The following is a 27,654-nucleotide window of genomic DNA, read 5'->3' on the forward strand; positions in this document are numbered from 1 at the left end:
AAAACATTTAAAATAATCCACTGTATAAAAAAAATGAACAAAAGCTGTTACTCCAATGCATGCACTAATATATATATATATATATATATATATATATATATATATATATATATATATATATATATATATATATATATATATATATATATATATATATATATATATATATATATATGTATGTATATATATATATATATATATATATATATGTATGTGTATATATATATATATATATATATATATATATATATATATATATATATATATATATATATATTTTTTTTTTTTTTTACAAATACACTCTTAAAAATTAAAGATTGAATAGAGTCTGGAGCTTGACAGTATTACTCAAATAGAAGTTAAATGAGTTAACATAGTGAGAGTGCTTAGTTGTGGGTGACCTATCCTTTTTAACAAATGACTTGATATATTACCAATTCAGGCAACAGGTGGGATGAGCCGTAACGCAGTCCCGCTGTTCCCGGGACCCCGAGGGCCTGACCTGGACCACCTCCACTAACATGAGAAGCTGTATTTGTCTGCAAACACACCACACAATAGACTGACCTGTAGAACTTCAGCAGGTGAAGGTGATCTGTCCCACATCAATCCATCAGTTCATCTTCCGCACTGATAACTAATCACAGCCAAGCCCTGTGAACGTTAACCAAAGTGATCCACAAATAAACCTTCTGATCGCGTTCTGAAGAGTCCAGAGCTTATCAACTCAAATCAATTATATATATTGGATATTCTATAGTAAAATTCTTACCTCAATATTACTGCTCCATGAAGATTGTCCTGTAATTAAGGAGAAGTCAATGAATTTATTGTTATATTAATGAACACATTGAACGAACAGCATGCACATTTTATTAGCATCTGCATCTAAATTTAGCTTTAATCTGCTAATCTAATAGAGTGTCATAAAGCGTCTGTTGTCTTACAGGCTGGAGCAGTTATATGTGAAGGTCAGATGTGGATGTTTACAAAAGATGATCTTCATTGAAGAAGTTGTGAGGTAAATGTGTGTTCTGCTGGTTTACAGACTACATATCTTGCTCTTTGTGTCTACTCTAGGGACATGCATCATAAACATTTTGAGCTCTTCGTGGTCATGACGAGTGAATGATAATACTTTTATTTAAACTTTTTCTTATGAAGGGCCAAAAACCAAACTGTGTGACTAGTGGGTCGAATGTAAATACAGTTGCCATGGGTAATTTTCTAATTCATGTAATAATATTTAAAAATGAGTAGAAAACATTGCTTTAAGTGAACTAATACAGTATTTTTATAATGAACTTTTGCAGTAATTGCAGTAAAATTCAGTAAAATTGCAGTAAAAACAAAACAATCCCATTTATAATAGGATCACACTAGTTTTTGCCTTGATTTTCTTGTTGATGCCTTTTACATAGTCCTCTATCCAGGACTATTTTTATTTCAGTTTGCTTTTTAGTAAGTGGTTACATAAAAAAAAAAGATTATCTAAAATTAGAAACGGCGATCTCTGTCTAATTCGCCCCAACACTCTCCATCATTCTCATTCTCCTCTCAGATGGGATGGTGGGCTAAATTAAAGCTTACAATGGGCCAACTTTGACCTGCCGGCCCTACTTTGGGCATCTTAGATTTAAAGAAACACTCCACTTTTTGCTATAGGCTCTGTACTTGAGTTAAGCAGTTGAGTTTTACCATTTTTAAACCCATTCGGACAAACTCTAGGTCTGGCTGGAGTACATTTAGCTTAGCTTAGCTTAGCATAGATCATTAAATCGGATTGGACCATTAGCATCTCACTTAAAAATGACCAAAATTCCTTTAATAACCCAAAAATCCTATAATAAATAATTTTACTATTTAAAGTTTGACACTTGTGAAGTTATATCGTGTACTAAGACTGACGAAAAATGAAAGGTTGCCATTTTCTGAAAATCTGAAAATCTGAAAATATCCAGAAAATCTTGGAAACCATTGAAATGCTTGTGAGAAGATTTACAACTATTTTAGGAGCTGTGTTATATCATTGCGCCTGCTGCAGCCATGGTATAGCAGCAATGTTTCTTGATTATTACGCCAAAAATGAAAGCTTAGTTCCTAACCATATTGGCCAAGAAAAAATATTTTTAAAGTACTATTTAAGAAAAAAAGAATTCAGAAGCATTAACAGATCTTTATATTCATATCAGCTTCATGTAAATATACATGCAAAATAAAAGATCATGTAAATGTCATTATTATGCTGACACCCAAAACAGGTTTTACCAATTTGTAGTAAAACCTCAAAATTATTAGCCCCCCTTTTAATTTTTTTTCGTTTAAATATTTCCCAATGATGTTTAACAGAGCAAGAAAATGTTCACAGTAAGCCTGATAATGTTTTTTTTCTTTTAGAGAAACTCTTATTTGTTTTACTTTTAGCTATAACAGAAGCATTTTTTAATTTATTTTTTAATTTAAGGTCAAAATTATTAGCCCCTTTTAGCTATATTTTTTTCGATAGTCTGCAGAACAAACCATCGCTATACAATAACTTGCCTAATTACCCTAACATGCCTAGTTAACCTAATTAACCTAGTTAAGCCATTAAATGTCACTTTAAGCTGTATAGAAGTGTCTTGAAAAATATCTAGTCAAATATTATTTATTGTCATCATGGCAAGTAAATTTCTGATAAACAGTAATTGGGGAAGAAAATAAACAGGGGGGCTAATAATTCAGGGGGCCTAATAGTTCTGAATTCAAATCTAAATACATAAATAAATACATTAATAAATAGATAAAAATACCCTAAAATGAAAAAAGATTGAGGTCTATACTCCTACAATTATTCGTAAAGTAAAAAAAAAAAAAAAACTGCACAGCTAACCATGTTTTAATCAATCAGTCTTTCCAAAACTCTAATCATCTAAATCTTCTTTAAATACTATTTTTACTTTCTCTAAATTCTTAAACTCTGATAATGTAATGTTTTTTATATGTACAATCAGCAAAAATGACAAAATGCACAATCAGCAAACTTGTCTTTAAAACATCCAGTGGTGCAAAATCTCACCATGTTCACTTCCTGTGATGAACGAGTTCAGGAAAGTAAGAACAGAAAAACTCCAGTGTCCTTTGACCCGGAGCTGCCGGACAGACCTTACCTACACACCTTGTTAAGGTCAAAGAGTAACCAACACAAAGACCACAAAAACCACTTTATTCTTCATCTTCCTTGTTCTATCACCACAAGATTAACTAATTAGCTGACTAGTTAAAGAATAAACAGTCCAGAGTGAAAACACTGAGCTGCGAAACTGAAAAGAATGCATTTTAAGCACAAAAACATAATCCATCACCAGAAACACTTCAACTATGATATGATGAAACATTAGCTTGCTTTCAGTCAGCAAATGCTAGGGATGCTAACATTAGCTCAGAGTAACAACAACTAAAAACATGACCTTATTTCTGAATGTTCACTGTAAAAACCAACAGTCAGCTTTATTAAATGAAATGAGTGTAGTTAACTCAAAATTGACTGAAAGTTAATTCTACTCATTTGAAAACAGTTCTAAACTAATAAATAAATACCTCATTACTCCAACTTAAATGTTCACAGTACTCATATAGATTTGTTTTTTTTTAACTGGAATGATTTGTCACAATCGGTTTCCTAAAACGGTTTGAGTTGCCTTAACTTACTGGGTTTTACAGTACTCAGCTGGTTTGAGTTCTCTTCATTTATCAGGTTTTACTGTTCTCAAATTGCTTCACTTGAATTAAGTTCACAGTACTCATTAGGATTAGTTTTTTTTACTCAAATGATTTGTTCTAATCGGTTTCCTCAAATAGTTTGAGTTTCCTTAACTTTTTGGGTTTTACAGAATGTTTGAAGGCAGTTTCTCTTGGTTATGCAAACATTAAGAGAACATTAAATGTTATAACTAAGTACACTATCATCGACCTCTCAGTTTTTGGATATCTCTTTAATATTCTATAATAATCGTTTAATTTGTCCCACTACTGAAATCTGTGTGTGTAGATTTTAATTATAAGTCAGTTTTCTCACAATGAACTTGACCAAATGTTGACCAAACAGTTGAACATTTCCCAAATTAAACATGTTTCATATTGTCCATTCAATCATCCATTAAATGGATCATTTAACATGATTTAATATTTCAGACCTCAGATAGTGTGTGATGCTGCAGTTTGAACATAAATACACTGTAAATGAAATAGATAATTTTACGGTTTATTTTCGGCAGCTGGGGTGCGGAATTGCGGAAATATACCGTGAAATAATAAATTATAGAAATGTCCTTAAATGTACTTTTCTGGTAAATTTCTGTAAATAAATAACCCGTATTTTACAGTAAATTTATGTAATTTAATGTTCTTTATTTAAAGTTTTTTTTTTCATGTGCCACAGCTGCCGAAAAAACCCCCCGTAAAATTACGGATTTGTTTTACAGTGAATCTGCAACATTATAACACAAAGTTGAATGCAACAGGAGATATTTTCTTATGCAGAACAAGCTTTTGAAAGCTAACAAATGGCTGTTAGGGACTACAAAGAGCTTCTTAGTGCAAATGTGACATCACCAACCCTAAAATTTGCATAAACCTGATCCCTATGCCCTAATCCCTTCTAAGGATTTAGGGTGTACTCACACTATGCTATCCGAACCATGCCCAGGCCCGTTTCCCGGATCGTTTGAGAAGTGTGAGTGCTATGAATCGGGCTCAGGCACGGTTCACATGGCCGGCCCTGACCCAGATGGAGGAGGTGTGCCAGAGCACGGCTCACTTGGGCTTTGGCGTGATACGCTTGTAGTGTGAGTGCAAAGTATGCCTGAGCCCGAAACTGAAGACGAAGTGTGACATTTAAGGGACTGTTTCATATGGATTTAATAATCACTCTTACTGTTCAATTAACGCAAACTGTCGTAGATTATTAAAGACGTAAACCCATCACTGCACGACACCTGCACCTTTAACAAACCTTCTAATTCCTGCGGCGCGAGGACTTTATGATTGTTTATGAGAGTCAAAAGTGGCTGATCTGTTTGGCGAAATATTTGACTGCGTGTCACCGCATCTTAAACGAATTAAAACGATATAATGATATAAAGAAATGTCCACAGTACTGAGCGAGAGCGCTTCTTAAACTGAACAGCGCATCATCCATGATGTAAGCGTGCTCAGGGCCGAATGTGATGTGAGTGCGGACAAGTGACAGGAGGGGGGGCAAGTGTGCTTCGGCCCGATTCAAGGCAACTGTACATAGTGTGAACACGCCCTTATATCCTCTAGAGCAGGGGTGTCCAAACTCAGTCCTGGAGGGCAGATGTCCTGCAGAGTTTAGCTCCAACTTGCCTCAAAACACCCGCAAGCATGTTTTTAGAAATCCTAGTATGAGCTTGATTAGTTAGCCTGGGTTTGTCTGATTGGGGTTGGAACTAAACTTTGCAGGACACCGGCCCTCCAGGACTGAGTTTGGACACCCCTGCTCCAGAGTGACAGGGACTTATGGCCTAGGGATGAGCCCTATACTGAATATCCCATTTGGAGCTCACCATACTAACACACCAATCATAGCCCATTGTGTGTTTTTAATGGAGTTGCCTAGCAGAAATTCAACAGAGCATTTTTATGAGAACAGACGTAGCGGTGTTCAATAATGTTTAAATGTGAAAAAGAATGCATTAAAATAAAAATAATAATCTAAACATAACATACAGTCCACTCCATGAACACGATCAAACTTTCTAAATGATTTGAATGAGCACCATTTAATGTTTTAGGACGAAAGATTACTCAAAACTTCATGAACAGACTGAAGGTGTGTAGCAGCTGTAAATGTGTGTGTGTGTGTGTGTGTGTGTGTGTGTGTGTGTGTGTGTGTGTGTGTGTGTGTGTGTGTGTGTGTGTGTGTGCGTGTGCGTGTGTGTGTGTGCTGGCAGGCCAAAGGCTCCATCTGCCGGCACAGATGAGAGAAGTGGACAACTAACACTCCCATTCACTGCAGTTTAGAGGACGCCAAATGAACACATTCCCCACTCCAGCCCTGATCAATCTGTCCTGACACTTTCTCTCTCAGTGCACATCAGACACGAATACAGCAGTCACTGCTTCATCTCTTACACATTTACAGCATTAAGTACATTAAGAACGTTTCGACGGATTACTAATAAAAATGGGAACGATTTGATTACGACTGCAACACAAACATCTTTAGATTTAAATGATTAGGAGCCTATTTATTTTATTTTTTCTTTATTTTATTTATTATTACATACAAATATGAACAAATTGAAAATATATATTTTTTCAATATATATTTTTTGAACACAATTAACTTGAATTTTAGTCAAAAAAAATATATATACGATGATGACAATTTTTATTATTATTATTATTATTATTATTATTATTATTATTAAGTAGGATTTTGTTTATTTTTAAGTCTACTTTTACAGTTTGACATGCAAACCACTGCAGAAATGTTCTAACTAACAGGCCCATGTCATATATAGTTCAGATACTTAATAAATAATCTACTATAAATTTAAACAGTTAACGTAAGCTACATGTTTTTTGTTTTTCTCAAGCTTTGGAGACTGAACATAAATTCCACTTTTAAATAACAGGTCACCTATAGCTGTTGTCATGAACCACGGCTGTGTTTAAAATAACATCAATGTTTTCAAAGTGCACTATATAAGCGCAATTGTAAACATGAAGATCGCTAAAACTGGACTTTAAAAATGCTTTGAAAGCTAATTACACCTAGGAGAGATGACTTGAATGTTTTTTTTTATCATTCCAAGTTTAAATGTTAGAATGTTCTAAATGAATAGGGCATAGGGGGAGATAACTGGGAATAGAACTGGAATTTTTCTAACTAGCTCTAGAGGTGTAGCATAGAGGGTCAAGCAAAGAAGTTTGTGACGCAGTTTTCCAATGTTCGTTGGAACGATGGATTTGGGGAATACCAAATCAATGAACTACGTTTGTTACGACACAACTTGCGACATTTTCGAAATCATCCCCCCAGGCTGGTTATAACAGAAAATCCCTCTTTTTCTCATTACATTGTAAAATAAAATTAGAATTATATTTGTATAATTTTAACCTTATATTTTTTCCCTTGCCTAAATTAGACAAAAAATCCTTTCAGTGAGCAAGTCTGAATGTGAACTATTGGAAACTGAAGTCATGAAAAGTGACTGTTATCGATGGCGGTAAGTCGGTGAGTATGTCTCTGTTTATTTGACTTTCACACAGTAGTTGTAAAAGAAATTCCTCTTCCGTCATATGGCGACAGAAATCCCAGCTATGCTCAAGACAGGCTTTGGCCAAGCGGAGACACATGTAAAGTTTATGAATAGAGCAAGTTTTGGTCAGTACAGAATCTCTATTGGCTGCAGCAAACCGCAGCTTTGTGAGTTTTTCCTCGAAGGCAAATGTTTTTCCAGCGGAGGAAATATTTTCAGAGGCATGATGTCCCCGTCTCTCTCTTAGACACACACACACATCTGTGCACAAATACAAACACACACTCACACACATACATTCAACAATCATTCATACACAGCCCTGATCAATTCTGGCCTGTTCTTGAATTAACTTGCTTTCATTGACACATTTATGGAGCGTTGGTCTGCGGGACAGGGAGCCTTAAAAAGAGAGCGGAACATTTCTGATCTCAAAAAAAAAAAAAAAAAAAAAAACGTACTGAGGACTGTGACTAGATTTTGTGTAATTTATAATGCATATTATTTTACATTAACTGAGATTCAGCCTGTATCAAATTTTTTATATAAATATCGTTCTACACTTACCGGCCACTTTATTAGGTACACCTTAGTAGTAACGGAATGGACCCCCTTTTGCCATCAGTACTGCCTTAATTCTTCGTGGCATGGATTCAAGAAGGTACTGGAAATATTCCTCAGAGATTTACGTCCATTTTAACAAGATAGCATCAAGCAGTTGCTGCAGATTTGTCGGCTGCACATCCATGATGCGAATCTCCCGTTCCACCAAATCCCAAAGGTGCTCTATTGGATTGAGTTCTGGTGACTGTGGAGGCCATTTGAGCACAGTGAACTCATTGTCATATTCAAGAAACCAGTCTGACATCATTCATGCTTTATGACATGCGGGTTACTTGCCATCAGAAGATGGGTACACTGTGGTCATTAAGAGAGGGACATGGTCAGCAACAATACTAGGCTGTGGTGTTAACAGGATGCTCAATTGGTACTAATGGACCCAAAGTGTGCCAAGAAAGTAACCCCCACACCATTACACCCCCACAACCAGCCTGAACCGTTGATACAAGGCAGGATGGGTCCATGCTTTCATGTTATTGACGCCAAATGTTGCAGCAGAAATCAAGACCCATCAGACCAGGCAACGTTTTTCCAATCTACTATTGTCCAATTTTGGTGAGCCTGTGCAAATTGTAGTCTCAGTTACCTGTTCTTAGCTGACAGGAGTGGCACCCGGAGTGATCTTCTGCTGCTGTAGCCCATCTGCCTCAAGGTTGGATGTGTTGTGCCTTCAGAGATGCTCTTCTGCATACCTCGCTTTTAACGAGTATTGTTTGAGTTACTGTTGCCGTTCCATCAGCTCGAACCAGTCTATTGGGCAGGTGTACCTAATAAAATGGACAGTGACTCTATCTATCTATCATAATAATAAGAACAACAGAATTCTAAAAGCATTTACAAAAATGCTCAATTTAAATGTTAACTGAAAGCAAAGCTATAAATATAAATTAGACAATATATAAAACTATACATAGAATTAATTAATAACAATGAACATTTATTAAATCCAATAAGGCTTAAGATGAAGACCAAATGAAAAAACTGAAATGAAAATAACTTAATGTTAAGTAAATTTGCCCATTTACTTCCATTGTAAGTGCCTCAAGGTACACTCCTTGCCCAGAAAAAAAGTGATTGCTATTTATGCGCATGAACAACGGTTTGGTAAAATGGTGTTAAATCCAAATATATAATGTAATATATTGTCTTTAATAAGTCTGCATCACTAAAATGGTCATTGATTCATTCTAGACTAAGTGACTTCCTTACATTTTGACTTGAAAGGTTTTTGTGGGTCAGTAACTCCAGTTATTGATCAGTTCCCTGTTAAGTAAATGAGCGTGTAGACCTTAGGGATAAGGACACACACTTAAGCTAAAGCTGCATACCTTCACCTGGAGTGTGGTTTTCCATTGCGGAGCAAAGGTCAGTCTTGTGGCCTCTGTCTGGATTGAGGAGGTGATTGGTGAGGCCTGCTCCATCAGGAATGTTGGGAATGTGGGATGATAGAAAAAAGTGAATGAGGGCCTGCAAAGGTCAATGTTGTCACTACCTGCAAAATACACACACACACACACACACACACACACAAAATAAAAAGCATTAAACAATCTGTGCTTTTCACTGCTTTTTTTTTGTATTTTGGTTTTTACTGTGTATTTGTGCTGATTAACAAGAAAAGATATGGTAAAACAAGTATATGCATTTATGTAAAAGCTAAAAAAAATCAAAATGACCTAACATTATCTACAGATTATAAACTACATGTATGCGGATCAAAGCCGAGGAAGTTTTCAAGATTCAAAATCAATGAATGTGCAATTCATTTTTTACCCTGTACACTAGAATGTCTCCTCTTTTTGTATGATAAAAATCACTATAATTTTTACCATGATTGTACACAAATCCAGCGGCAACACCAAAAGCTCCAAAAGTATTACATTTATTCCCTTAAAACAGCTCACAGATTGTAACGTTTCGAGCACACTGGCTCTTCATCTGATGTCATAGAAATATTAAATGCTGCAAATTTAATACTTTTGGTGTTTTCGCCTTTTCATATATGTTTGCGTAACTTTGGTTTGGCAGAGCACACAGTTTAGATTGATGTGCATGTTTTTGTTAATTTTTTTTTTTTCATGAGGATACAGCCACTAAATTTTCATTCAGTTTAACAACATTATATTTTGCTAAAAAAATCTTGTCAGGCATATTTAGAACAAGAATCATTTGCTGCCATTAAAAATTAAGGATTATTGTACACAGAAAGAATTATTCAAAGATGATTCCTTGCAAGTTAAGTGGTTGTAATCAATTTATTTGGGCTGAATTTAAACAAACAAATTAGGTTGAACATTGCTAAACTTATATTGTTTGTGTAAATTTAACCCATATAAATTGTTTGCAACAATTCTGCAGACATATTTTTTTCAGTGTACAGCCCCCAAAAAAATCTATTAATTGTCATGTTAATCTTTATACTCATTATTAACTCTATAATAAATAAGGACACAGTCTGAGAAAATAAAATTTCTCTTTTAATATTTAAAAATAGCATACGTCACTTCTAGTTTCAAAAGCAAAACCAATGTCTCAAACTATATCAATATTTAACATCGAAACAGTGTTTATATTTAAAGTGTACAAAAAATTTACGATTAAGAATCCTCCAAGCCATGAAAAGTTACTCAAGTAGTATCAAGCAACATATTAAAAAAAATAATAAAAAAGAAACATTTTAGACAAAGATAGACTCAAATAAAACACAGTTAAGAACTTACTTGAGTTTAACAAGAGCAACCTGTCATCAAATAGTTATGTCTAATCTGAAAATCAATAATCAAAACTGCTAATAAAATGTTTACACAACCCAATCTCATGGAGAAACAATACAATTTGCACAAACAAACGCTATAAAATAGTTGCCAATTAAATATGAATACCGAAGAAACTGAAAAACAAAAGTATTTGAGATTATTTCCACTGATTTTTATGTACTGATCCTGCCAAGAAAAAAGATTTTGTGTCTTCGTTCAATGGACCGAACCCTAACATCTGCCTAATCTCACTACTCAAACAGGTGAAGAATTTGCCAAAAGCCCATTTACCATTAGCCTAAGCAAACAGAGGAAGTAAAACTACACTAAATCACCATGAAACACCTGCCAAGGCCAACAGGAAAACAGTAGATTAAAGCAAACTAAGTTAAACTCATTTGCTTGGGTGGTGGAAGGCGACACCAAAGTTTGTCAAGTCAACCCATGTTTGAGCCTTTTCCAACTGAATTTATAATTTGAGCTTTCCTTTATTCATTCATTTTCCTTCAGCTTAGTCCCATTATTCATCAAGGGTCACCACAGCGGAATGAACCACCAACTTATCCAGCATATATTTCACAAAGCCGATGCCCTTCCAGCTGCAACCCAGTAATGGGAAATATCTATAAAAACTAATTCACACACATACACCACGGACAGTTAAGTTTATTCAGTTAACCTATAGCCCATGTCTTTGGAATGTGGGGAAAGCCACGCGAATACGAGGAGAACATGCAAACTTCTTGCTGTGAGGCGACAGTAATTACCAATAAGCCATTGTGTCGCCCTAATTTGAATTTTTCAATTCAATTAATCTGTATTTTTAGCGCTAATATCAGACCTTATAATAACAAACATTACCAGTCAACTAACAATGTAGTAGTATGCATGCCAGGCCAGTAGATGGCGATGTCACTATGTTAAGAAGCTCTACACATCTGCACACATAAAGTCTTGTATTCTGACTTGGTTTTGATTGAGCAGTCCTCATGCATCTCCTTAGATTTGTAACTTGACATATAGCATCGCTATGGAAATAGTTCGTACTTTCAGACACCCAAATGACATTTTTTTCTGGTGTGAATGACAAAAATGCACAAAAAGTTTGGGTCCCACTTTATATTAAGTGGCCTTAACTAATATGTACTTACATAGTAATTAATAGTTTGTTACAATGTACTTATTGTGTAAATAAATGTATTTACCATGTACTTATGCTTGATTAAATACATGTATGTAATTACATCTGTAATTAACTTTTGTAATTACATTTGTAAATACACTGTTGACCATCCCTTACACCTTAACCCACCCTTAAACCTACCCATGCCACCAAACCTGTCCATAACCCAACCTCTATCCCAACTCAAAAGCACCACAAGTGTTCTCAAATACATTATAAACTCAGTAAGTACATTGTATTTATTTTTTGATGTAAGTACATAGTAGTTAGGGACACTTAATATAAAGTGGGACCAACCCGGTTACTGATCAATCCCCCTCAAGTCTTTCCAAATCCCCTGAGATTTTTGTTGTTCTTCGCAACACAAATTAAGATATTTTAGATGAAATCTGAGAGCTCTCTCATCCTCCATGGTCACACAACTTTCAAAAAGGACCTCAAAAAAGTCAAGAGTTAAACAAAGGTTGAGTAATTAATAATAAAAACATTTTATTTGGTTGACTAACTCTTTGGGCAGTTGATCATATTAGGAAAAAGTACATTGGATGCACAATATGCATCTCACATGTACATGCTTTCTGGTGTGGATAGTGTAAATAAATGCCGTCTCAGAGCGTCTGACTGGCCATCCTCTGGCAGCAGCGGAGCGCGTGAGCACTGCTCACAGGGACTCTGAAAGAATGCACTTTCTGTGGGCCCGCTCCAAGATTTGTTTTGAAAGGAAGCCAGGGGAAAGTCTGGAAGGCTAAGTGGAAGCAACTGAGCAGTGGTGACATCCTAAAGATCTGGCGTTCGCTCAATGCTCCCTGCCGCCCAGGGAGCCAGAGGCAAGTTCTCTTGCTTTAGAAAGAAAGTAAAAAGAGAACATAAAAGTAAAAAAAGCGTCAATGAGGAAAAAATGTTTTTGTAAGCAGATCTCAAGTGTTTACTTGGTGCTCCTTAGCAATTACGTGTCAAGACCTGTACACACGTTTTTACAGTTTTCTGTTTATGTTAGAGTTTTTGGCTTTTGGTGATATACTTTAAATTTGAACTCTTTCATTCCTCAGATGTAGTAGTTCATCTATCAACACACACACAGCAAACTTATTTACTCAGCAAGCAAAACAACCATGCAAATTTGCTTTAAAAATGCAAGAGCATGCAGCCAAGTCAAAACTGATTTTCAGCAAAAAAGCTTGAGTCATAAATTGCCAATCACAAAACAAGGTATCTCTAACATGTTCCTACCTAAGAAAGTACCAGGTTATACAAGTTAGCAACAAGGGTTAAGGTTAGCTTCAGAGGTAAGTTTACAGAAAGTACCTAGTTATATACCGATTCTAGGTAATGACTTGAATTGTTACCAGGCACGTGCACACATAGGGCTCAACCTGTGCAGTGCACATGCCCTTTTTAGTATTAAATCGAAAGTGCCCTTCCAAAGTGATCTGAAGTGCCCTAGCGACACCAAACAACCCCCCTCCCCCCCACTTCAGTTTTCGCTCAACATATCCCCTCCTCCGCTCTTCAGTTTCGTGCGACATATCTCAAAGTTGTAGCTAAATCCACAGACATCAACCAAAACATTGGCAAATGATTTTAAAACAATCACCCCCCACCTTGCACCTCAAGAAAGATTTCACATTAATGCACAGAAATCACTACCTTTTTTATCCTTTCTCATAAAAACTACCTAGTCTGATTCTTTTTATGGGAAACGGTGAATGAAGTTGTTTGGTCCAAGGCATATACTTACTTTTTCAAGTCAGAGTTTAACTCAAAAAGCAGTTGTTCTGAACTGCTCAATTCTCCAGAAAATTTTCCACATTTCTGGGCTGCAGCGCAGGGAAATTCCCATGGCTTCCACCGCTAAGTTGTTCCAGAACAGGATCATTTTATTCTCAGGTATGCAAATCATGAGCGCTTTGTAACCATTCTATATTTAACTCCGAGCTTTGAGATACTGGCTTTTCTCCCATGGGCTCTCAGAGAGAGGGGGCCAGCTAAGAACCTTAATCTCGTCTTTTCCTCCAGATTCAAGATCTGCACAGGCTGAAACTACAAAGGCACAAATGCCCTCTGTCAGTTTTATGGTGTCAGCTCTTGAATATTCTTTTATAAGAGCTAATTTTCGCTCGATGGTATGAACCGCAGAACTTGGCAACGAAACAAGAGGCCCAGTGGCCACAATTTCGCTCCACTTTCTCTGAGGCCTAATTGATCCCAGAATCTGAATGCCATTCTGAACTTCCTTTCTCACAAACACACACCTCTACCTAATAATTAATCACATGGTTAACATGTTCCATACATCCTCTACTTAAAGACTAAATGACCTTTCACCACATCTCCCTGTGTCAATATGGTTCGGCTCCATTCCTTTCCCTGCAAAACAAAGGCTCCCCTTGGTTATTATCCGAAGGCTCCATAAGAAGCACATCAGATTCTTTATTAAACCAGCTCGCTTACATTCCAAAACTGTCTCCATCCTAATGCTTAAGTTTCCCTTCACAACAACGAGTCAGATTTTACTTGTCTGTAAAAAGTTACACTTCTGCACTCATCACCTATTAAAGTTCTCCCAAAGCATCCGCTCAGACAGCTGCAGGGTCACGTGGAGGACACATTCACTGGGTTCATCAGGATGTGTGCTCAAGATGCAAACTTAAGCAGTCAAAACAACCTGGCAGATTCAAAACAAACAGGGACAGAAATTACGTTTCTCCGGCCGAAGGGATGCTGCACTTGGAATCTTCATTCCCATACACCAGCTGCAGACAAACACACACGTCCAGAATAACAGCACGTACTCCTAAACCAAACACAGGGGTCATGGTGAGCCTCATCCCCTTGACCAACTTCAAAACACAGAGCTGCTTTTTAATTCCCTGTCCTGGGAAAAGAATGTCTTACCGAGGCTGCAAATGAACTATTTGAAGAGCATAGATCACCGCTGGACACTTCCTGATAGCAATGCTAGGAATAACAAGGCGGCTAGATCCTGGGGTTTATTTATGTTCAGCATGCCGGAGAGGTGGTGTGGTGATCGCCTGGTGGCATTCCAAAGCTGTGATGTCTCACTTACAGATGCCCAATTCCAGTTCAGCAAATGCCATGCAAAACAACCGTTGATAGAACGGGTAGTTTCATTTAGTTTAATATTGAAACTAGTGCCAATTTCCATCTTGAATTTGTTGGCTTTAGGGTTTGGGATTGGTGCAACCTTGAGTTGTTGGTACAGAAAGAGCCTGGTAATGCACTGAGACCTAGGCTATACTGCAAACCCTCGGACCTTCATGTGGTTTCTGTCAAACTGCACGATTTGGAGTGAGGCCACAGGCAGAATCTGTCCCTCTGCCCCCACACTGCTCATTGAAAAAAGTAAATACTTGGCAGAAGTTAACAGAGTTGAAATGAGATCACTGACTTTCTCCAGGAAAGGAGTCACAATACATCCATCAGACAAATGTCTGATAGAGCTGGCACAGCCACATTATTCCACAAATTATTTTTTCACTCTCACTGCAGTGATTTTTCCTCCCTTTTTTTGGCTTCTGCAGTTACCCAGATTATGACATTCAAAACATCCCGAATGCAGGGGGAAATCATTTTGAATTTAACAAGGCTGTTAGGATTCTTGGTATGAAGAAATTCTTCTAGGATAATGAGGAATGGTTTTCAAGACTTTGTAATAAATTGTGATAAGCCTCCAAAGACGTATCCTTCACTCTTGCTCCTTCAAGTCAGGGGTGCCCAAACTCGATCCTGGAGTTAATAATCAAGCTCTATCTAGCTCTATCTAGGAATACTAGAATTTTCCAGGCAGGTGTGTTAAGGCAAGTTGGAGCTAAACTATGCTGGACACAGGCCCTCCAGAACCAAGTTTGGACATCCCTGCTTTAGGTCACGTCTAATATGTAAAAGAAACTTGAAAGTTTCAAGGTGTAAACTTTTGTAATTACCTGACTCTACACCAGTGGTGTCAAGTTACCAGAGGGCCACAGCTCTGGAGATTAGCTTTAACCCTAATTAAACACACCAACTGATAAAACTAATTGATCCCCTCAGGTTTGTTTGAAACCTACCGGTAAAGCTACGATCACACTATACTTTTTCCCCCATAGACTACCATTTATACGCATCGAATATGTCAGACCGGAAATGCAAGCTTGTGCGTCAAGTTTTGCAGATCAATGCGTTGGAAAGTTCAAGCTTGGTAAACTCTGATCTGTGAAATCGCATCACTTGACTACGTGACATCAGTTGAGGTTTCAAAGCATGACCTTTCTGTACAGGAATTTAAAATATGGAACAGTCGCTGTAGTTAAAATAACCATGCCTCTTTTCGCAGTACTGTACAACAGAACTTCGGAAGCTCAAACTCTAGTGTGACCGCGGCTTAAGTGTGTTGAAGTAGGGTTAGAACTCAAATCTGCAGGGCTATTGTCCTCCAGCAACTGAGTTTGACACTCCTCCTCTACACCAAAAGGATTCAATAATTTCATGTTATTTCAAACCTGTATGAGATTGTTATATTGAACCCAACATGAGTGTCCAGGTCATTCTTTTCTATGCCGTTAAAAATAATATGGATGTAGGCCTTAATGCCCATAAATTCTGTATATGCAAGCAGCCACATATATTAAGGGCAACTTGTTCAGTTTTGGATTTGTGTAAAAACAGAACTTCTTTGCATAGCCAGGAGACTGGGTGCTTGGAAAGCCAAACAGAGACCATTTCCACTGCTTCCCAAGCACCTAATTGCAGTTCAGTTTGCACAAGCGTTTCACAACCTTTGAATATGAGACTAAATGGGGGGGATAGAGAATGATTGGCAAAGGGGTCTGATTTATTATCAAATTAAATTTTAGGTCCTCCACAGATTGAAGGAAGGAAGTAAGGAGAAAACTAACACTAATAATTCATAAACCCTGTTAAATTCAAGGTTTCCTGTGCTTGCAACAAAGCTGTGGTCTAAAACAAGCAAGCATTTTCAGGGGAACACAGAGGCAGGTCTGTGCAAAGGCCCTGTAATCCCTCAAAGTCAGCACAGAGCCTCGGTTAATAGCAGGCCATGAAGCAGGAAAGAAGGGGGCTTGCACACATACATTCCCAAAGAATCTGTGAATGGGAGCGTTCAGCCTACAAAGAAATTCTAGTGTTTCTCCCAGGGTTCGAGGGAGGTGTTTATGTGTTGGATGACTTTTGTGGATCATGGACTGTGTGTTTGGGTTGTACTGCTGCTGGCAGGGGCTCTGTTGTTTGGTTTAGTGCTTTCATAGAACAGACTAATGGGGCCAGTGGGACAAGATATAGTATGACCTGTTTGGGGTGACACTTCGGTGGCAGGAAGTGAGGCATACAGTCTGAACGTGGAAACAGACTAAGGCATAAGGTTTGCCTACACACTGTGATGAAAGCATCAATGTCTAAGCCAGAGACAAGATGTGAGTTATTTCGGCGGGTTGTTTTGAAACTCCAGCGAGAAAAGAAAGTTTTGTAACGGTTTGAGTAGTCACGCTACCTACCGAGAGTGTCACGCTCGTTCATTTTGGCTCTATAAATGACAAAGTTGTTTGACTTCCGGGTGGGAGATGATATGGGGTTGAAAGCCAGTGTGAGACACTCCAGCTGCCAGTCCCCTCAAAACCTCCATTCTCCGCCGAAAGCCCCCCTCACCACCGTCCCTCAGTCTAAACACACCTGACTTGTAAATATTCTTTATTGCATCGGTAACGTAAACGCTTTCAGCGACAGGCCTGTTGGACGATTTTTCCCACACTCTCAGAGTAAGGCCAACCACTCTGTTCTCTAAACAACAGCACTCCAAAGAGGATGGTGAGGCTGACGTCACCCCTCCAGTCTTGGAGGATTTCCAGCAGCTCACCAAGAGCATCAAAGGCCAGTCATCCCAAAGAGGACATAAAGGGTGTCTGGATTTCCTGCTGCAACCAAATTTTAATTAGTACACGTTTGGTAAAATGGAAATTTAGCTAGATATGCAATTGTGATTTTCTTGCTTTCTATTAAAGCAGGAGTCACCAAATTTATTTCTGGAGGGCCGGTGTCCTGCAGAGTTGAGCTCCAACCATAATCAAACACACCTGAACAAGCTAATCAAGGTCTTACTAGGTATACTTGAAACAATCAGACAGGTGTGTTGTGGCAAGTTGGAGCTAAACCCTGCAGGGACACCAACCCTCCAGGAAAGATTGGTGACCCCTGATTTAAAGGAACACTCCACTTTTTCTGCAAAATAGGCTCATTTTAAATAAACACGAGTTCAACCAAGAAAAGAAATATATATATATATATATATATATATATATATATATATATATATAGTCGATCATAATTCTCCTAATTAAAGTTTGACACTTGTATTTGCATCATGTACTAAGACTGACAGAATATTAAATGTTGCTATTTTTTGTTGATGCGGCTAGCAACTAAATTCTCATTCTGGCGTAATTGTTGCATATCTTGGCTTCAGCAGGCACAATGATTAAAAAAAAGTGGAGTAGTCCTTAAGTTTGTACATTAACATTTTCTTACCCTCATTCGGTTCCAAACTTGCAGGACTTCTTTGGTCGAATGCAACAGAGAATTTTCCATATGTTCGAGTAGATATTTTACATACAGTAAACAACACAGTGACAAGAGCTGTCAAGCTTGAAGGACAAAAACACACCATACACACAACTAGCGTGCTATATTCACACCTTCCGAAGCACTAAGAAAGCTGTAACTGAAAAAACAGACCACTTGTCCGCACTTTTTGTGCACACTGTGTCTGATTTTGAAGCGCATAAATAAATCAATGGATCAATGATAAACATTTAATACAAGTCAAACAGTAAAACTGCAATTAGTGTAATCCCAATAATGCATGTACAATATGCATTTACATGTTTAAACAAATTCAGAACACCACATTATTCATAATAATTATTTAACCACACTGGTCAATAAGAATTTATTTTTATCAATCTATGTGAAACTTTATCTCAAGAAAAAAAAAAAACGATATCAACTCAAGACGAAAATAGGCACTGCAAGCAGGGAGACCAAAAAAAGCACCCTTAAAAGTCAGGCTACATTTGTGTTCAGACTAAACATTTGTCATCTGTTCCATTTTATTTCAAAGAATGCTTTGTTCTCCGACCGGTGCTTATTTTACTGCTCACAGGAGCACTCGCATAGCATTTTCTCCAAACTTCTTGACCTCCCTGTATCACATGTCACTTCAAAAACAACACAGCGCTCTGAGAAAGCACACATCTAGAATTTGTTTCCAATGACTAGGCTTTCAATATACAATGGGGTCCAGAAAGTCAGAGACCACTAGTGAAAAAATGCATGAAGAATATTATTAGAGTAACAATGCGAGTTAAAATTTCAATGAAAAATTCAACATCAACCTGATGTTTATCATGTTCTCTAGCAGGATTTGAAAATAACCCAAAGAGTCTTGATCTTTAAATGGAAGAGCGTCTAACCGTCTGTACAGAGTCAAATAGTTCTAATTAGTATTCCACCACAATCCCAGCAGGCACACAACATCATAAGACGTAAGATTAGATACAGGTCATGATGTCAGTTGACCAAAACTCAATGTCTAGCCAGCGTCTAAGGGCAATGTTGGTTTTGATGTCCAATTACGACGTCAAATTACATTCATATTTGGTTGATTTTAAGATGGAAAGTGACTGATAGATGTCATAGTGGTATTGTCCACACAACGTTAAGGTGAAACATGATTAGATGTAGACATTTGGTTGATTTTAGGTTGGACGTTGAACACTGACGACGGCCTGATGTTGGGTTCTGACGTCAACCCGATTTTAATATCCAAAAAAAGTCCCCACGACTTTGGGGTTTGTTGTGGTACAACGTCAATATGACATCATGTTGGTGTCCTGTGCCTGCAGGGATGTTTCTTTGTACGCAAATATTCTGGAAGCTTTTGTTTTAAATGAGAAGACATTTTAAAAAGTTCACTTAAAACCCCAGATTTGGTCTCACACATTGTAGCAGAAAAATATTATAGTTATCTAGATTTTAAAACCACCACTGAGTGTTCAATAACAGTTTAGCTGAGTAAATTTTATGGAAGTGAAGCGAGTTCTTCAAATGGCGCAATAATTAAAGTGCAGAAGTTAAGGAGAAAACATAAGGCCATTATAATCTGATATCTGAACACTGATATTATTGCGTATTCTGATCTTTGAAGGACCCATCATTCCGACCAATGTTGCTAAGCATGATTGCACAGCTCACTTGATTTGGAATCGACAGTTGGAGTGACTTTGGAGTTGATCTGATCTTCTTCCAAGTCCGATTAAAGTTCTTCATTCTTGCTAGTGGATGATTGACCGGCTGCTCCAGATGCCTCCACTTCCTCAGTGGCACTGTTTTTGGGCTGGAAACTGAGTGAGGCCGAGTTTATGCAGTAGCGTTTCTTTGTTGGTCGAGGTCCATCATCGAAGAGGTGGCCCAGGTGAGCACCACACTTTAAAGAAGAGGTCAAATTTAAAGAACAGTGCTTTCAAAGTTGAGCATAAAAAGGTCAATCTGATTTTGTACCTGACTGCAGGTTGTCTCCACTCTGTGCATTCCGTATGAAAAGTCATCTGTTTGAGCTATAGCGTCCTTATTGATCAAATCGAAAAAAGAAGGCCATCCTGCAAAAGCAGTACAGCGTTAAGAGTTAATGACACAAACCTATAATTTTAAGAGTTTTAGTGTACTGAAGTTCTTCCTGGGTAAAATCTCTCACATTTCCTGCCAATCTCTCCATGTAGATTTTTGTTTTGCAACTGAAGTAAAACTTGCATACCTCATGTACACCTGGTATTAAGATGCATTTCGGTTGATTGGGTCACAAGCAAATGAGGGAAATGTTCCCATTTACACCAGGAGTTTTAATCTGTCTCTTCTACCAATTTTTTGACCACTTTCCTGATTTCTTGATGAGAGGGTCTAATCTGGTCAAATACATTTTCGACTATCTCTGGAAGTGGTTGACAGTTTGTTACAATTGACCCTATTCACAACATGATTTAGTGATCGCCTGGGGGGATTCCAAAGCTGTGATGTCTCACTTACAGATGCCCAATTCCAGTTCAGCAAATGTAGTGCAAGACGTTTCTTTTAAATATCAGTAAAAGATTTTACATTAATGAAACTATTCTTTGCATTTTATCATCTCTGCATCAGTTAATAGTTAGCTAGCTAATGCTTAGGCTAGTTATTGCTTGTGCAAGGTCTATGGGCAGGAAGATAAATTTGACATGGACACTCTTCTGGCTACCTTTATCAGTCTCATACATTTTTTCCCGAAAGTCGTGGTATATCTATTGTGCAGTATTTATTTATTGTTTTTGGGTTTTTTTTATAATTATTTTTCCAGGGTTTTCACCTTTATTTTCGATAGGACAGTAGAGAGAATTGACAGGAAAGCATGGGGAGCAGAGAGAGGGGAAGGATCAGCATAGGACCGCGAGGTGGAATCGAACCTGGGTCACCGCGAACACCGGAGTGCATATGTCAATGCACTACCCACTACACCACTGGCGCCGACTTATTGTTTTATTTAAGCAAATAGGAATGCTACAAATTTATTTATGAAACTCTCCCTGTGCTCTAATTTGCTGCGGAGAAACCCGGAAATGTAAAAAGGGTCCATTATTTAAAGTCTATTCCTTCTGTTTAAAAACAAAGGTGGCAAAGCATATTTGGTGTTTGGTAATGCAAAAATGACCAACACAATCGTTAGATGTTTGATTTATGGATAAACTAGAATTATAAGGATCATCCAACTGTCCTAGCACATGGCTGGTTGACATCTCAAGAGGTCAAAAAGGGAAACAAACCTCCCTGAAAATAGTCTGTGTTATCTGCAGAGTAACAGGCTGTCTCTCAATCCTGTTTCTTTCATCTGGAAAATTTCTACCCAGTAACAGGAGTGTAAGTGGAAAGAATGGCTGCTCATGGGTGGTCCAGCTCATGGCTCTCTGGGTAGGTGGAACGTCTGGAGGAGAGGAACCTTGGGAGCTTACAACTACACAGCCTGTGCTGGCATATTTGTTTAGATTTTTGACAAAAGCCCTACAAACGTTAAACAATTACCTCCTGATTACTGGGGAAACACATTAAGTTAAGCGGAACAAATGAGAAGTAAAAGGCTACTGGCACTGTGGCGTATACCACATCCAATCATTTTTCAAAACACTGTAGATGAAGTGTGTAATTTCTGCAACACCAGACTTGTAAAAATAATGACTGCTTTTAAGGTTCAAACACTCAACAAACTTGATTAAAAAATTTAAGATTTTTATGATTTTTTTGTGTTTAATTAAATAAGACCAGTTACTAATAATACAATATTTACATCACACTTCCATTCAAAGGTTTATGTCAGTAAGTTTTTTTTTTTTTTTTTTTTTTTTTTTGGGAGGTTTATACTTTTCTGTTTTTTTTTACTTTTGGCATGGACTAGTTCCTTCTACACTCTTAAGAAATAAAAGTTCTCTATTGGCTTTGATGGTTCCATTAAGATTTATAGAACTTTTCTGTTGAACAAAATGTTCTTAATATGTATAATTATCTAAAATTGAAGTATTATTATGCATGAAAGGTACTATTAGGGTATAAATGGGTTCTTGAGATTATAAAAATGTTCTTTACACTATTTAAGGTGATTATTGAAAGGTTCTTCTTTGGCATTTCTGCCAAAAAAAAAATTTAAAAAACTGTATTGAGCAAACAAATATGGAAAATGTTTCTTAACAAGAATCTTTCCTATAAAGTATTTCTTCTGAAGGATTTATAGGAAAATTGAGAAACTGCAGCTGAAAATGCTAAATTAATTACATTTTACAATATTTTTAAATAGTTAAAGTCATTTCCATTTGTAATATTTCACGTTTTTGTATTCTGTATATTTGATTATTTTTAATGCAGTCATTTCAAAACACTGTAGATGAAGTGTGTAATTTCTGCAACACCAGACTTGCAAAAAATAATGACTGTGTTTAATGTTCAAACACTCCACAAGATGAATTCAAAAATGAAAGCTTTTTATGATTTATTTGTGTTGAATAAGACCAATTACTAATAAAACAATATTTGCATTAAACTTCCATTTAAAGGTATGTGTCAATGTTTTTTTTTTTTTATTGAGAAGTTTATACTTTTCTATTTCTTTTACTTTTAGCATGGACATACTGACTAGTTCTTTCAACACTCTTAAAGACAAAGGTTTTCTATTCACCTCTATTCCATTAAGATTTATAGAACTTTTCTGTTGAACAAAATGTTCTTAATATGTATAATTATCTATAATTTAAGTATTAATATGCATGAAAGGTTCTATTATGGTATAAAGGGGTTCTTGAGATTATTAAAATGGTCTTTACACCATGAAAATTATTATTATTGTTTTTTTATCTTCTTTGCCATCGCTGCAAAAAATAAACAATTAACTGTAATAATAAACTGTATTCAGCAAAAAAACCCTGAGAAAAGTCTTTTAAAACATCAAATGTAGAATTAAATACATTTAATATATTTTAAAATCATAAAAGTCCTTTCAATTTGTAATATTTTACATTTTTGTATTCTGTGTATTTAATTACAGCCATGGTCAGCAAATGGCGATCTCAAATTTTAAATGGCGGTATGTGAACACTGTTTTTCGTGTATCAAATAAATAAAAAACATATCACTTTGTCACCAAATTTAGGAACTTCAAAGTCTTAACGCAACTTAAGACCCTTAAAAAGTTAGCGCTAGACTTTTTAAGTACCTTTTCTAAATAATAAATCAAGAATGGTTCCTTTATTTAGCTTGCGACCCCAATTATCCAAAGCACATCTTGTTCACATCTGACTTTCCTTTCCTAATGATATCAGGTCAGACCTGAGGAAGCAGGAGTCAGCTCACTGCTGTGATACAGCGTATGTTGAGAAACAGAAGTCAGTCAATCGTCCAGTCACTCATTCTATACTTTCCCCCCGCGACCCTTCAATCGCCCTCTACGCCAACCCCCCCCTCTCTCTACTCCCTCTTAGGGAGGAGATGCTTGGCTGCAACTACAAAGCCACGAAATTCCACTCAGACACAGGAAGCTCTAGGGGGAATATAGGAATCCTATGAGTCAGACCAGGAGAATCCCGGCGGATCGTCGCGGAGCTGATCTAATGGAGCTTTATCGCCGAAGCGAACGGCCTAGTGAATGGAGCAGTGTAACGGCGCTCTAACAAAACAGGAAATTGAGTCTATATGAGTCCATTTGGCTCCCTTCTCCACATCCAAGACAGAAAAGACTCAACTCCATCGAAAATCTGATTTTTCAACGGAGGGGCCAGATGTTTCTCATTTCCACCCTATGTTTTCTGTAGAGAATTTGTGCATACGCATGTACTTTGTTCAGAGGGGGAATAAAAATAGCATGTGTAATGTTGTAGAAGTATGTGATCTGGAGCTCAGATCTGTACGGGATCAACAAACCGTTGCTGTGATACATTATAATGGTATTGTGTACTCTCAGTATTAACCTAACATTCATTTAGCTTGAGCTGAAGAGAGTCTTTAATTCACACCTTATTGTCATAAGAGGAAGTACTGTCAATGCAACAATAAATGCCATTTAGGTCATATTAGGAGCTTAATGGGATGCATTTGAAGTAATTTCTATATTATTATGATCTTATTTGCACATCTGCATTAAAATCAAAGTGATTTAAAACAAAAAAACACTTTTTTTTCCATCTACCTCTATTTACAAAATGAAAAAGAACTTTACAATCAATATACCAGGGCATTGAATGACATACAGTCTCTTGTACGTTACTTGTTTATGAGTGAAAGCCCAAGCCAAAATTGCTAGCTACAGTTCAGTTAATGGTCCACAGTGACACTCAAGGTTTTATGATTTCTACATATAGCTCTATCAAACATGTTTGCATTCAAATAGGGTTAAGTTAAATATAACTATTAAAATTCTGTTATTAGAAAAGAAAAAAAACCTAATGCTGTTGTTGGCCAATATAAATGTAATTAGCGGTGCACAATATATCGTTTCAGCATCGATATCGCAATGTGCGCTCTGTGATAGTCACATCATTGTTTTTAAGGTCTGTAACTGAGCATTTCAATAGAGTTTAGAACATTTGGGCACAAAAATGTACAATGTTTCGTGGTGTAACAAAGCTTAATTTTATTAAATTATTTAAACACTTTTTATCTTGTTTCTAGTCCAAATATCTACATTTCAAATTAAAAATAAGATTATTTTACTATCCCAATTGGCAGATATTTTGCTTGTTTTAAGGAAAAACTGTTAATTTTGACTTATTTCTGAAGGTGAAACTATATTCTTACTTGATCTAAGAGTTTTTTAAAAATTTGGACAAGAAAGCAAACAAAGTAAATTAAGAAAAGCATTTTTTTGCATTGTTGTTATTCAATTTTGTACCTGATTACTGTTAGATTTCCAAGAAAACAGTCAAATAGAGCTATTTAAACTCTTGTGAGACTGTATTCATATTGCAATATTTATTGCAGAAAAATAAAATATCGCAATATCAGATTTTTCCAATAACATAGAGCCCTTAATGTAATGTCTTTAAATTTATAAGTCATTCGTTATGTTGTATTTTTCTTAGCAAAACACTATAATTCAAGAGATTATTTGTCTCTTTTGTTAACTCTAGTAATTAAGTAAATAAATAAAACCTCCAAAATTTGCTTCTCCCTAGGAGAATCAGATGAACTTGCATGCAGTTATTTGATGTGCACATATTTTGTTATGCGCAAATGAACAGCAGCAGGATTCCAAAGATTGTGACAGCGAAGGAATGTTTGCAGCCAATAACATTAATCTTGAAGGGAATAGATAACGTTCATTAAAAAAATGTTTTGGCTATTTGCAATTCATACCCCACACTTAGAGCTTATTAGCAGCAGAAAGTAAAAGAGTTAAAAGAGATAGATGAGAGTAATGTTTAGCAATGAATATAATATTCATTTTTAGAGAAGCAATTAGGGCTTTATGACATTGGAAATTATTTAGTACAGACATTTGGTTTTTTGCAATATATATATATATATATATATATATATATATATATATATATATATATATATATATATATATATATATATATATATATATATATATGCGATATGAATATAATTTCACCAGATGATTTGAATAGATTTGGAAAGATTAATTTATTTAAATAGATTAGGTGATTGAGTCTTTTTCTATCCAGTGTGTTTGCATAAATAATAACAAATTAAAAGCATAAACAAATACGACAGAGCAAAGATAAAGGTCAAATATACAGCGGTTTCTGTTTTTTGGGGGAGTCTAACAGTATTCAGGTACAGAAATTAACAATTTATGACCAATCAAACATAAAAAAAAATGGAACAATCAAACATAAAATAACAAAATTGTATAAATTATATAAAAGTAATCATATCTTTATATTTTAATCTTTAATAAATAATCTAATCCTGCAAAGTTACTATTTAAGTTTTCTTGCGATGTGTTGCGATATGAATTTAATTTCTCCAGATGATTTGAATAGCTCTATTATGAAAGATTTAGATAGATTGTGATGATTGAGTCTTTTTCTATGCATAAATTATAATAAATTACAAGCATAAACAAATACGACAGAGCAAAGATAAAAGTAAAATATACAGCGTTTTAAGGTCTCCTGGAGAGTCTAACAGTATTCAGATATAGAAATTCACAATCAAACATAAAATAACAAGGTCATTATTGTATAAATTATTTTAAAATAATAATATCTTTATATTTTGATCTTTAATCAATAATCTAATCCTGCGACGTGACTATGGCGGATATGCACATTGCGATATCAAGCTTAAAGAATATATTGTGCAGCTCTAGAAGCAATAATGATTCTTCTTCAAACAATAGAACCAAAAAGTGTAAAAAGAGTAAAATCAAGTTTTTTGGCAAAAATACTATTGTGTCTGTTAGATTTTGATTATTATTCTTATTATAGGTGGGTGCAGAACTCTACCTGATCCTGAGTCAAACTTCTTTTCAGACCTGCAGGTACAAAAAACAAAAATATCGATGTTTAAATAAAGACGTGCCACTCTAAACAACTAAATAAAGATTAAATAAGATGTGCATTGTTATAAAATGAGAATTTATTAGCACTTACATGAAAAGAGGTGCACCGCAAACAACACAGTGGTAAGTTCCCTCCTCTTTATTATCGACATATTTTCCTGTGAATGCGCTGAGAAAGATAAAACAGCACAAACAGTCATAAATTTAAACGATTAACGCTCTTTGTGAGCTCAATAAAAGTTCATAGTTACCAATAAATGCTCGCTTCAATTTGCAAATCATTTTCCAATTCTCTCTGTATGTTTATGCAAAACAACCAGCGAATGGCATCGACTGACATGTCTATTCTAGATAAGTAGAGGAGGATTTGTGGATAAACAGAGGCGCAGGCCACAGAATGCACCTTCACTAAAGGGCATTTTTCACATTCCTACTGCCAATGGGCCGATAAATACTTTCCCCACGTGTGTGTTTTACTGCAGAGCGACGGAGAGAAAGAGGGGAAGTGTCAGTGTTTTCCCTTCCATGCTACATCCTCCATTTACTCAATCTATCTCAAGGCCTTGGAGAGAAAGTCAAATGCTTTTTTGAGCCTCGCATAATGAAATGTGTTCAGATAATGTCCTATCTATTGATGTTTCACAGCAAAACACATTAACTAGGACAAAACTTGAATATTAGGGGTAAAAATAAAATAAATTAATGGGAACCCAACGTCCTTTA

General features: G+C 36.2%; 1 protein-coding gene across 33 annotated transcripts in view; it reads right to left on the bottom strand.

Annotated features, from left to right (window-relative positions):
• The window catches only part of msrb3 (methionine sulfoxide reductase B3), a 113,416-nt gene that overhangs the window by 72,944 nt on the left and 12,818 nt on the right, over window positions 1-27,654 (bottom strand). For 4 of the 33 annotated variants that reach the window (XR_015481919.1, XR_015481914.1, XR_015481910.1 and 1 more), the window contains 9 exons: window positions 27,023-27,100; window positions 26,876-26,904; window positions 20,397-20,494; window positions 20,091-20,322; window positions 9,218-9,381; window positions 8,476-8,656; window positions 7,836-8,076; window positions 773-801; window positions 291-654 (listed from right to left, as the gene is read on the bottom strand). Coding sequence is in view for 7 of the 33 variants with exons in the window: in XM_087246451.1 (XP_087102577.1) it covers window positions 20,152-20,322; window positions 20,397-20,494; window positions 26,876-26,904; window positions 27,023-27,100 (376 nt within the window). In the remaining 26 variants the exon portion in view is untranslated. Of the gene's footprint in view, window positions 1-290; window positions 655-772; window positions 802-7,835; window positions 8,187-8,475; window positions 8,657-9,217; window positions 9,382-18,635; window positions 20,323-20,396; window positions 20,495-26,875; window positions 26,905-27,022; window positions 27,101-27,654 lie in introns of those variants that run through there. The other 29 variants (XR_015481915.1, XR_015481913.1, XR_015481909.1 and 26 more) reach the window with 11 other exon arrangements.

This window comes from Danio rerio, chromosome 4 (assembly GCF_052040795.2).
Source record: "Danio rerio strain M-AB ecotype USA chromosome 4, GRCz13ab, whole genome shotgun sequence".
NCBI lineage: Eukaryota > Metazoa > Chordata > Actinopteri > Cypriniformes > Danionidae > Danio > Danio rerio.